We start from the raw sequence: 13,767 nt of genomic DNA on the forward strand, positions 1-13,767 counted from the left end.
TGTTTCATCAGATGAAAGTTCAAAAAGAACAACAGTTTTTGATCAATCACCATCTGATTCTGGTTCTTCAGATGAGAGTTCAGAAAAGACAATAATTTTTTATCAATCTCCAACTGATGATAGTAGTGATGATGAGGAAGAAATGCATATTAATACTGCAAAAATTCATTTATCTCCTGAAAGTTTTCAATTTTATTTTGCAGATCGTTTGGAGAAGCTAAAGGAGAGACGAGCGGCAAAAGAACAGAAAAAGAAGAAATGTGAAGGTGTTATTCAAAAGGAGAAGTTTGAACAAAATGAAGACGTTGAGAAGATTATTGAAACTGAAAAGGTGATTGAAGTTGAGAAAGTTGTTGAAGTGGAGAAGATAATCGAAGTTGAAAAGATTGTTGAAGTTATCAAACTGTGTCTTAAATGCTTGGAATCTTGCAAACAATGTGAAGAGAAAGATGAGAAGTTGAGTGAGCAAGACAAGATGAAAGAACAATTACTGTTCAATCTCAATTATGTGAAAGAGTCTTATAATGTGCTAAATAGAACAGTGAATGGTCTTCAAAAGACGAATTCTGAGAGAGAAGACGCATTAACTATGATGAATGCGGTAATGATGTCAAAGCAAAAAGCTATCAATCATTACATTGAAGAATGCGCAAAGTTGAAGAAAGAGTTGGAGACAGAGAGAATTGAAAATGAGAGAATTAGACGTTTACTGCAAAGTTATTCTAGTTCTGATTATTTGATTGATCGAATTTATCCAACTGTTGCAGGTTTTGAAGCATTTCAATATGAGAAATCGAAGAAGAAGGATACTGGTAAGAAACAGAGTGTTAGTGTAGGTCCCCTTGATGTATGGATCTTTCACAGAATTGTATATCTAACCTAGAGTGCGGAATCCTCTAGATCAGATTTGTTACAGAAACGAGTAGAAAACAGAATTCAATCAAACGGGTCTTCTATTGATTATCCAACTTATAGTTTACAATCAATTCAAGACCTCACAACCTCACAGCCACTCTCTGTGATCTTGCCTCAAGAACCCTAATTCGAATTCTATCACTCTCTCTAGACTTTCTCTCTCTAAAATTCTCTAACTTCTAAAACCCTAATCACAAAAACATGTTTATATACCACATGTTTGTGAACTGGGCTTCCTACATGGACTAGGCCATTTTCCAAGCCCATTACAACAATAAACTCACTAACCAATAAGCTAAGCCCAATACAAAATATCCAAAGACTAAATAATCCAACTATTAAGCTGTTGTCACAGAATATGCACCAACAGTTAGTTACAAGAAGTGTCCGCCTCCGATCTGGGAAGGTTATTCTCCCAGAAAACCAAATGAGAAGCAAGTCAAAAAGGCAGTCAATATAAAGTTAAAGTCCGATATAACCGATGATTTACCAGAAAACATTGATGTCACTTTTACATCGTCTGACACTGATCATGAGTCCGAGTTAATAAAAAAGGTGGTCGATCAGGTGTTGGATAAAGATGAGGAGTCTAAGTTAAAATCAGAGTCTGGAAGTTCGAGTTCATCGGTCAACAATTCAAAGACATCGGTTAAACGGGTTTATAGTAAAGAATTTTTGTTGTCAAAGTCTAATTTGAATGATGAAACATTTGAAGTTGCATATACTTTAAATGATTCTGACAAATTATACTCTGATAAAGAGTTTCCAATAAGAGGTGTCAAAACTGAACTGATCAAAAAGGTTTTCAAACTAACAGAAATTAATATTTCTGAAATAAAAGATGTACTGAACGAACTGTTATTTAACCTACTGTTTGCAGCTTAGGGACCGATTCCTACACCACAACTGCCTTTTGATCAACAAATTCCAGACGCATTTAACTTCACATTCCCTTCACTTGTGTCTAATTGAGCAAGTACAAAGCTAAATCTGTTTACTTTTTTTTGACCCACCAGGTGTTCGATCAAATGCCTCTATGAAGTGATTGTTTTGGAAAACTTGTTTTTTTTAGCAATCTGGTGAAGTGGGTATTGGTTAAGGGGATTTGTTCTTGTAATCCAGATTCGATTATGTTAATCTTTAATGTTTTGTTGGGTTGCTAATCTTTAACTACCAGCCATGGGGTAAGGGGTTATGTGGGCCATCATCTAGAGGGTGGGCAACTCGCGGTTGCTGCCCTCCTTCGTCTTGTATAGGGTTTTACTAGTGTTCTACCCCTCACAACTCATCTCGAGTTCGGTGAATTGTTTGTGTGTTTTTTCTTCGGTGGCAGCTAACATACGCGCATGGCTCCTACGAGGAGGGGTCGAAACGTTCAGTCAAGGGGCCCTGTGCAGGGCTCTGCTTGTGGTTTAAGGACCTGCCCTTTCAAATTTTTCCACGAATGTAAAGATGGCAAACCGGGGTCTGGGGGTTTTTTCCGCCTACTTGAACACATGCAAAGCATCCACCTTAAGACAGAAAACCGAAGGCTATCTTTGAAGGAGGTTATCTCCAAGGACTTGGACCTTTTTTTAGATGTTGGGGAAGTTCTTAGGGCAGCGGATAAATGGTTATGTGGAAGGTGCATGGTGATGCATGCACTTAGTAGAGGGTGCAAGCATGATGATAAGGTTGTATCGTTTGCCGCGGTCTCGGGGGATGTAGAAGATTTCATTGTTGGGATTCGGAAACCATGTCAAGTGGTGGTTGACACAAATCCACGTCATCCAGTAGGGCTTGGGGGTGATGTTAACCTCCTCGAGCGTGTTTTTTCCATCCCTATTCAGACTGTTAAAAGCATTCCCCCCAGTTGTCGGTTGGCGTTTGCTCAAGTTTTAACAGGTGCTTTGCGTAGAGTGGTGGCGGCGCCAGGATCGGTCGACAATTGGGTCCAATTGCTTTTGCTACCACGTTGCACCTTGCGGGTGGTCAGACCATCCTCCAGACAAGAGCGGAGATCAGGGAACAGGAAATCTCTGCAGTGTAGTAACATCTTGCACGCGCTTGATGTTTGGAAAGATGGGTCTGGGTTTAATGATTTGGTCTCTTCCCTATTAGATAACGTAGGGGAAGTGAGGGCTCCTAGGGAAGAATGCAGGAGAGAGGAAAACAATGAAAGGGACCCTAATATTAAGCAATGTCTTCGGAAAGTTAGGGATGGACATTTCAGGGCTGCGGTTAAGGTCCTTTGCTCTAGTGGAGTTGCCCCTCTAGGTGATTCGACCTTGAAAGCTCTTATTGATAAACACCCTGTGGTGGCGCCCCCGTCCTTGCCTTCCAACCCTTTGGCCCAACCCACTGTTGTTGTTGATGGAGAGTGTGTGCTCAAATGTATTCGATCCTTTCCTAAAGGGACGTCTTGTGGTAGGGACGGGATGCGGGCCCAACACCTGTTAGATGCTATTGGTGGCGATGGCTCAGTGACTTCCTCAGGTTTGCTTACGAGCATTACTGAAGTCGTAAACTTATGGCTTGGGGGATTTTGCCCTAAGGTGCTTGCTGAGTTTGTTGCCTCGGCCCCCTCACCCCTTTATTGAAGCCTGATAAGGGAATTCGGCCTATTGCTGTAGGGGGTATTTGGCGAAGGTTAGTTTCCAAGGTTGCGATGAAAAAGGTCGGGAAAGACATGGCCCAGTAACTGGGAGACTTTCAATTTGGGGTGGGTATGCCAAATGGGGCAGAGGCGGTGCTTCACAGTACGAACAGGTTTCTCAACTCCTTTCATGCAGATGGTTCCTTGGCCTTGCTTACTGTGGACTTCTCTAATGCTTTCAACACAGTCGACCGCACAGCCTTCCTCCAAGAGGTTCATCAGCGTTGCCCGTCAATCTATCGGTGGGTCCAATTTCTTTACGACCAGCCTACTAGGTTGTATGTTGGTAACGAGTGTATTGGGGCTACTACCGGAGTGCAACAAGGAGATCCCTTGGGGCCCCTTCTTTTTGCCCTTGCCTTACACCCTCTTATTCTCTGGGTTCAGAACCGTTGTAACCTCCTGTTTCATGCTTGGTACTTGGATGATGGGACAATTATCGGCAACGCGTCTGAGGTTGCTAAGGCATTAGACATCATCACCGAGGAGGGGCCATCTCTGGGGCTTTATCTCAACATTAAGAAAACAGAGGATTTTTGGCCGACATGCGATGGGCTGAAAAGTCAGGATGAGCTTTTCCCGAGAGGGATTGGTAGACCACAGAGAGGGGTTAAACTCCTTGGTGGAGCTGTTAGCCGTGATCCTAGCTTTATTGAGGAGTTGGCAGGGCGGCGAGCCTCGGGGGCGGTTGAGCTCATGAAACTCTTGCCCTGCCTTAGGGATCCCCAATGTGAACTCCTTCTGCTAAGGTCGTGCATGGGGGTTGCTAAGTTACTTTTTGGGTTGCAGACTTGTCAACCCCATTTGATGGAAGATGCGATATTTCGGTTCGATGATGGCCTCAAGGAGGCTATAGAAGACATAGTCGTGGGTGGCGGCCCCTTCTTTGGTGACCTCCAGTGGCGTCTGGCATCTCTGCCATTGCGCCTCGGTGGGTTGGGCCTTCTTTCAGCTCGAGATGTTGGGGCTTATGCCTTTGTAGCGTCTAGGGCTCAGTCTTGGGAACTACAGGATCATATCCTTTGATATAGTGGGGTCGTCGGGCTTGACTCGGATTATCAGCAGGCGCTCGAACGTTTAAATGTCTCTCTCCCAGACTTGGATATTAGCGGTTTCTCTAATAAGGACACCGCCCCCTCGAAGCCACAAAAAACTTTGGCGAATGCTCTGTTTAGCAAAATCGCTCAAAGCATGGGAGAAGTTTTTGATTTGTCATCCGGCCAGAAGGCGGTGTTTGACTGCCTGAAGGGTCCCCATGCTCAGGATTTCTTGACTGTCATCCCGATTGAGGGGTTGGGACAATGCATGTCTGCAGTAGAATACAGAGCCATTCTCAAATATCGGTTGATGATCCCTATGTACCCGGAAGATGAAACCTGCCCGATATGCCGTAAAGCTTGTATGGATAAATACGGGGAACACGCAGTTCATTGTAAAGATCTCCCTGGATTCAAATATCGGCATGACTGGGTTCGGGTTACTTTGTGGGACATACTAAGAAGAGCTGGGATTTATGCTAAGAAAGAGGCTCCTATGAATTTTCTCACGGACCCTATGGAAGGGAGATCTACTCTGCGACCAGCGGATCTGCTTGTCTTTGGCTAGGCTGGCGGGAAACATGCGTGTGTGGACCTTACGGGAGTTTCCCCTTTGGTTGGTTTAAGGGGAAACGGGTTTGTAGCTGGACAAGCAGCAAGAAAGGCAGAATCAAAGAAAGTGGATAAACACGCTAAAGCTTGCACAGAGAATCAACATGTCTTTGTCCCTTTTGCCTTTGATACATTTGGCTCCCTAGCGCCAGAAGCTATCCGCTTTTTGACCAGGGTCCAACGGGTTATCCACAGCAATTGTTCAACCCCAGGCGGGCAGGGGTTTGTCTTTGGAAGGTAAGGGTTTGCAATTTAGAAAGGGGTGGCGGTGCAGCTTGTTGCCCGTCTACCTTCTATTTTGATGTAACTTGGCAAGTTTTTTGATGTAATGACGATTTATGTTTAAAGATGTAAATCTTTCTGAAAAACCTAAAAAATACACCTCAAGAGTTCAACAACGTTTAAACAAGAAAAAAGGTAACAATTCTGGTTCTGGTTTTCAAAAGAAACCAAACCATAATGGTAATTTCAAAAAGAAAGGTCTAGGATTTATTCCATCTGAAAATCATAAAAATGAGAAAATTTCTAAAACAAATACAAAATTTGTTTCAGGGACAAGTTGTGAAGAGGAATCAAAACGCTCATTCTGGAAGCAATCAAAGAGAGAATTCCTTGCCAAGAAGCAAGAGAAATTGAAGAATGGAGCTTATCAAAGAAAGGAGACTAGAACCTGTTACAAGTGCAATGAAGTTGGTCACATTGCATGGAACTGTTCTCAAGCAACAAAAAAAAACAGGAGGTCTCTGAAAAAATCAAAGAAAAAGTTGTTGAGAAAAATGAACCACCAACTGACAAATTTAAAATTTTTAAAAATTCAACATACGAAGTTGGTGAGTGTTCAAAGACAAGTTTTTTTTATCAAAAAAGAGCTAAGCATGACAACCAAATGTGGGTTGTTAAGAAGTTTTATGAGAAACTTGGCGATGAATCTGATTCCACAAAGTCAGACGAGCCACTAGTTGAGGTTAAAGAAGAAAACTCAGTGCCTCCAATGGATGATGCAAATTTTCCACCATTGAGGGCTGAGAATTTTAAATCAAAAGTTGGGAAGGTTGAGATCTCAGATCAATTCCATTCTTAGAAGAAAGAATTTGATGTTGAGAAAGTGTTTAATGGAAATTTTAGAAAGATTTTTGGGAAAATGGTTTAGGGAAAGGTCAAAGGGGTAAAGGACTTTTATGAAACAAAGAAGGCAACTTTTTACCCAAGTGAAGTTGAAGAGGAAACATCCAAGTTTGTCAGGCTTGGATGGCAGTTTTTCACAAGTAAAATTCTGACTTGCCGGAGCTTCCAGGTGGGTAAGAGTGGAGCAGGAATCGGCATCATTCTTTATATCAGGTTTGATTGTATATACCTATAGGTGGTAATTAGTTGGTTTTATAAGTGATTCATCAAGGTCATTAGATTGAACTTGATGTAATCTTCATACAAGTGGTATTTCTGAAAAACAAGATGATGAACCCCGAATCTACAAGTGGTTTTAACAAAACTTATTTTCCGAAAAAACCATTTTGATTAAAACAAACTTAAGTGTTTTGAAATCATAATGGGAAAATAGTTTGTTGAGAGAGGGAGTTTTGATTGTTTATGCCAAGTGGATGGTGAATTGAAGCAATTCATACAATTATCAATTTTCTTGTACAGTTTGTTTTTCAAATTTCTTTAAATGGGTTTGCATTTTAGGGGGAGTAAGTTTTTTTTTTCAGAAAATCCAAAAACATTAGAATATTTGAAAAATACAAAAACATGATAAAATGAAAAAGAGTTTTGTTGAGAAAAGAGGAAATGATAGTACATCAGTGGATTATTACAACATGCTAAAGAATTGGAAAGTCAAAATGTGATAAACAATCTCACCGTGGATATGCCAGTAGGTTTTTATACATTTAGTAGATTGTTTTCGAGATATAAACCTAAATTTCAAACTTACTTATATTGTGGGGAACATTTCTTGGATATATGGGTAACCCCCGAAATCTTGTTTGAAAGGTCCCTCTTTCTGAGATACTAGGTCTTTATACTCAGTGATATCTGGGGTATTATCCTGGGACTTCTGATTTTGCGGAAGCAATGGCCTAGTCCCCGTATAATACTTTCTGTTTGCTTGAAATATAGCGCTGCCCTCAGTACAAAAATGATGAAACATTGCAAAATGCTAATCATGTGCTGTTGAAGAAAAGATTCTCTAAAGGGAACACACCAAAAGTCGAACCGTCATCTCTTTGCTGAACGAAAGTTCTGACCTGAGCTCTCACAGTTTCGCATTTAACCCTTTACAGATATCATCTAGGTATACTCACCTGTAAGACTGAATATTGGGATCTGGATACAGGAGTATATTCAAGTGGTGGGACACGCAAATAAGTTTAAGTCATTAAAACACTAATCTCGTATCTCGAAACAGTTGAACTTTGTGTGAAAATTTAAGTGGATCAGTATACTGACAATCTAAGTGAATTGTTTAGAACTTAAAATGTTTAAAGCTTAACGGTGTTAGTGTTTTGTCTCAAAAACTGATATGATCCTCTTACACAAACTCACAAAAATTTTGTTTGTAAATATTTCTTTACAGCTTTTCTTTATAAAAAATCCCAAAAAGATTTTCAGAGTGTTTTAGCATAAAATTTTTGAAGAATTCAAAAAGATTTTATTTTATCTTATTTTCGACAACTGATGTTGAATAGCTGATTTTCAAAATTCTGAGTGCTAAACTTGATGAACATTTTGTGAGGGGGAGTATGTGTTTTTAAACAAGCCTACATGTGGTTATCAAAAATTATCTTTGTTAAATCATTCTGGATGAATACCTGCAAGTGATATAAATTGTCAAATTTTAAATTTTAAATTTGTGAAATTTATTGGGGGTAGAGAATGTGCAGGACAGACAGGTTTCAGATTCTGATTTTGAATGATAGAAAGCCAGGTTCCAATACCTGAGGGCTCTGTAATTTCAAAAGGCTAGACTGTGATCCCAGCTTATCGAAAGGAGGAGTCTGTAGATGTCAAGAGCCAGGTTATGATTCTGGAAGCCTGATATTCACGCATGCTGATGATGCTGATGAACTTAAGGAATCAAGAGATCTGATCAAGAGAAAAAAGAGAAGATTGAAGATTAGACCAACATCCGAGAGGAGATTATTAGTTCTAGGGGAGTCTGTTGGTGCTGATGAAAAGAGAGGAGAAAAGATAGAAGTTTTACATTGTCTGATACTTCAGAGAGGGCAGACAGACTGATAAAGACTGAAGACGTTGAAGACTCGACACTTAAGACTCGTCAACATCCGAGGGGGAGTCTGTTGGTGCATACGTCTGTCGACTTCGTCTTGTGTCGAGTGTTGTATGTTTGTAATTAGATCAGGGCACGTAAATCAAGAAATCATGTAATTTCGCATGAAGCATGTAATTTTGCATGAATTTGAACATGTGTAATTCTGCACGAAATTACATTGTAATTTCGTACAGAATTCTAATTTCGCATGAAAGTGATTTCGTGTGAACTGGTTCATGCGGAATTACGTTGCCTATATATAGTCTTGATCTCGTTTCATTTGGTACGAAATTAGAAAGGTGTTTCCGGAGCCGAAGTGCTGCCGAAGTGTCATTTCGCTGTAAAACTTTGTCAATTCAATCAGAAAGACATTTAAAGTGAATATCTAGCTGAATCAAACTCATTATGTCTGTTTCCGCCTTTCATATTGAGTAGAACGCCTCTGAACGACTCGTTTTGGGTCCGTACACGATCCTACAGGTGTAACATCGGGCGCGTGGCCTTCTTCGGCAGTACAAACACCTTCGGCTGTTGTACCTTGGGAGACAGACGCGTCGTCTTTAGTAGAGACGTGAAATCTGTTTTAAGGGAAGCGTGTTGAACACGTGCCTCAGCCACAACTGTCAACATTTGTTTGTTCTTTTTGTAGGAAATTATTGTACAAGAAGACGTGGTTCAAGACATCATTGAAGCCCCTACACAACGGACTGAAAACACAACGAACCATACAAGTAGACGCGATTAAAGATCAAGTTGAAGACTTTATCTTTTGAAGATAATTGGTTTTAATCGATTATTTTATTAAATATGTTGTAGTTCATATTTATTTTCGTTTGAATTTGTACACGGTTCATGTACTACAATTTCCCAAATGTTTAAAGAGAGTATCTTTATTTTTTATTAGTTTTATTAATAAAATTGTGATCCATATCCTACACGTACATCACATACGACAGATAATTACGCACGCTCATTTGAAAATCACGCACGTTATAAACTAAAAAACCCAAATCACGCATGTTGGAAAGCATTAATCACGCATGATGAAAACATTAATCACGCACGTTTTCGTATGTGATGTACGTTAAGCCATAATGTATTTTACACTTTTCCTATATATATATATATACGGAGCCGCTAGAATGAAAACCACCTCGAGTTGTAAGAACCGCGAGAACTACACCCCACGGAGCGCCGTTCGCCATGATTTTTTTTACAAGTAGATGTGTATATTATAAACACAGCCGTAAAAAATCATGGCGAACGGCGCTCCGTGGGGTGTAGTTTTTTACACCACAAGTTTGGTGAAAAAAAAGAAAAAAGAAAAAAAATTAAAAACACCAAACTTGTGGTGTAAAAAACTACACCCCACGGGGCGCCGTTCGACATGATTTTTTACGGCTGTGTTTATAATACACACATCTACTTGTAAAAAAAAAAATCATGGCGAACAACGCTCCGTGGGGTGTAGTTCTCGCGGTTCTTACAACTCGGGGTGGTTTTCATTCTAGCAGCCCCATATATATATATATATATATATATATATATATATATATATGTTAAAAATACTTTAACGAATGACATGTAGGATAGAGAGGAAAAAACCAAAAAATGGATGGCTTCAATGAATGGCATGTGTTCTCTTATTGTTTTCTTTTATTATATAGTATAGATAGATATAGATATTACACTTACACATATGTAACTATTACAAATATGTAAATAGACATTCACTTTGAAGAAAGTGATGATCAATGAATATTTACATAACATGTAGATATTATGTTTACATGTATATTAAATATTTACATATATATAAATAGATATAAATTCAAAGAAATTGATGATCAATACAGATATTTACATATGTAAATATTATACTTACATGTATATTAATAATTAACACATATAAAAATAGTTTATCACTTGAAAAATGTACTTACATGTAAATACATTACATATCTATCTCTTATACTAAAGCAAAATAGTGTTGACTATTTGACTTTGATGTGGCAATTCTCTTTGGTCAGAGAATTGGGATTTTAGGCGCCATTATCCTCTTCTCTCTATTTTCCTTCAGTTTCCTTCAGTTCTCTAATACGCTTCCTTTATATTATATATGGAAGGTTGAAAACTTATTCAATAATCGGAAGTTTTTTTAAGAAATTATGGAACCGTTTCCAATTCTATCGCCTATATCCAAATTATTGCTTTTAATCGGATGTTTCAAACGATCACTGAAGAAGTGTGCTCTGTTTTATGTTCATCATCAGACTTCGAAATACAAGGATCGGTAAGTTGGATTCCACCTCTGTATGTGATTTTTTATTAGAAAACCCCAATTTTGTTGTATTATTTGTATGTTGTTGTTGATGTTAACGGATCCGCTAATTCTTTGTGATATGAGATTTTAACCAGTTGATTGTTGTAATTTGTCTGTTTATTGATGTTCTTATACACCGTAATGGATTTCTATTTGTGTCTGTTTAATTCTCTTTTGTTATTTTTCCAGTTCATTCATTCCATCATAAACCCTAATCGCTTATTTTGATTATGTAGACAGATTTATGTTACCATGTTGTTACAGAGTTAGAAATTTTAATAAAACAGACTTTTTGTTCTGCTTTTTTGAATATAACATTGTTCTAATTTCAATTTTTTTGTGTGTATTTTTATTTTCTTTGCAGATATGGAAGTTGGGTTTCTAGTTCATATAACGGATCCGTATAAATCTGAGTTGGTTAGGAACTCTGCTTTATTTTCCAATTTTATTTTGTTAGATGTTATAAATTTTAATTTGTTTTTATGTTTATATCTTTGCCTTCTGTTATAACTATATCGTTATTTTTGTTTTCAGGAATTGCCTAAGCGGTATACTCCATTGATAGTTGTTGCTAATTATCATGTAGGATGTGTAGATCTAATAACAGATAGTGGTTGTAAGTGGTCTGTTGTTATTGAATCGAACACAAGGGGGGGTTTTTATAATTCAAGGTTGGGTGACAGTTATTATAGTGCTTGCTGTTGAGCAGAATGATTTGATAGTATTTGAAAAAGTGGATATAAAAATATTTAAACTGAAACATATCAAAGGCCACCACGGTACATATGTCAATCCTATGTTCTATTGTGTGATGACGGATACAGAATCAAAAGATCTGGTATTATTCTCATATGTTATCTATTTGTATTGTATTTTTTAACTTATTTTGTTTCATTATGTTTACTAAATATTTTTTCTTCAGCTGCTTCATTCCGCCTTCATGGATAATTATTTCAAGAATGATCCCTTGGATTGTCGTTTCACAATACGTTTTCGAAACAAATTTGTCTGGACGGTATACATCGTACGCTGTTTTGGTACCAACTATAGTATCGTTGACTGGATACACATTTCAAATGATCTTCATCTGGAAACCGGGGATTTTGTTATATTTCAATTATTGGGATATAATGATTTCAGTATTTCAGTTTTCCACAAGGATGGTTTGCATCGTATCCATCAACAGCCTTTAATAGTAGAAGAAGTATTTGAAGTTCAAGATTATGGTATTTTAGAAGATGAAACACATTGTTTGTCGGTCTTGGTACCGTCTGATGTTGACGATCCTGATTATGAAATTGATGTTGAGTTTGAAGATTCTGAAGTTGAATCTGATGCTAACCAACATGTTTCCGCAAAGGATGTTGAAGATGGTATAGTAGAATCCCCTATACATGTGGGTGATTTTTTATGAATGAAATGTGTTTTAACGAACCGTTTTGTAAGTTTGTTCTTTTAATAATTTTTTATCTGTTTTAGTTTTATACGGTTGACTTAATTGGTTACTAATATTGGTTTTTGTTTTTTAAATGTAGATATTTAAAAATGATTTTGCTACCAACGTTAACCTAGCCGACATAGAATACATGACTGTTGTCTCTGGAAATGGCTTTTCAAAGACTTTGGCTCTCCATTCCGACACCGGTAACAAAAAGCTTAGATATTCATTTAGAGGTTGGACAACGTTTATGTGCCAAGCTGGTTTGGAGAATGGATATCTTTTTCTACTTCGTTATTATTTTAGTAGTGCTACCTTGATGATTACCTACGCAACTTAGGAATATTAATGTTTTTATCATTGTCATAATGTCATGAACATGTATCTATCAGCTAAGTTATATTTTGATTACACCTTTTAAGCATAATGGAAATGATAATAAAAAATTCTTTTGTTTATTTATGCATCAGTATTTTTTCATTTCATTTTGAAGTTTATTTTGTTCTATGTTTTTCGTTTAACCATAATATATTACTATTTCTCCGAACAATTTTTATTTACCGATAATGTGTTGGTTTACAGTATCTTAATACTATTTATACAGTATCGTCCTATGTTAGAACATTATGACATCTTTATACTACGTCATTTGATAACATTTTTTGGTCAGAAGTTGTTAATATTACATATTAAATTTATAGTATCATGCTGTATGTTTGATATATATTCTTTATTAACGAAACAGAATATGCCCCCGTTTGTGTCCAGTTGGTTTGTTTACATACCTATAATTAGCAGAATAAAGTTATTGATTTTAGTGCAAAGTGTGAAAAAATTCCCCGCTGAAATTTGTGTCCTAACTTTAATTGTTTATATTCTGATTTGAGTCACTGAGGATGTAATTTTTAGGTGAATGATGTTGATCAGGGTTGCACATTATATCGACTTTGCGCCTGAATGTGTGAGAGATCATATTATAGATATTGTTGTGCAGTGATATACAAGGCTGAAGAACATTTTTGTTATGTTGGTTTCGGGATGCGTGTCGAAGAAGGAGGTCAGTGCTGAAGTTGCTGCTGCTAAGGTTGTAGAATGCTGGAAAGCTTCTGTTTTAAGTAAAGCTAAAAAAGGAACTTCAAATTTCAAAGGAGTTTAAGAAGGTGGTTAGTGGCATTTTAATTTAGCATAGTTAAAAACTTCAAATGTTTGTATGTTGTATGTGGCATTTCTAATGAAGTGTAGAGGTGTAAGCTAACATGTATCGATGCAAAACTAAGCAGAGATAAGTATTTTGATCTGCTGGATATATAAAAATTCTTATACTTTGTTTTTTACTCTCAACTAATTCATAATGTGGAACAAGACATGATATCAAGTGCTTTGTTTTGATAATTGATGGTGGTGATGAAGATCTGGAATTTAATATTGAAGCAAGTGATGGTGAGGAGGATGAATCTCACCCGGATGTAGCATGTAAATTTGGTTGACGTTGCAAGGGAAATTGATGAAAAACAACTGACACGATGGAGATAGTAGACA

The 13,767-nt window shown here is 37.5% G+C and overlaps 1 protein-coding gene across 1 annotated transcript; it reads left to right on the forward strand.

Annotated features, from left to right (window-relative positions):
• The first annotated feature begins 3,622 nt into the window (after nucleotides 1-3,622).
• On the forward strand, nucleotides 3,623-4,576 carry LOC110923948. Its single transcript, XM_022168000.1, has one exon. The coding sequence runs from the start codon at nucleotides 3,623-3,625 to the stop codon at nucleotides 4,574-4,576; it is 954 nt and encodes a 317-aa protein (XP_022023692.1).
• Nucleotides 4,577-13,767: the final 9,191 nt, after the last annotated feature.

This window comes from Helianthus annuus, chromosome 11 (genome assembly GCF_002127325.2).
Source record: "Helianthus annuus cultivar XRQ/B chromosome 11, HanXRQr2.0-SUNRISE, whole genome shotgun sequence".
In the NCBI taxonomy this organism is placed as follows: Eukaryota; Viridiplantae; Streptophyta; class Magnoliopsida; order Asterales; family Asteraceae; genus Helianthus; species Helianthus annuus.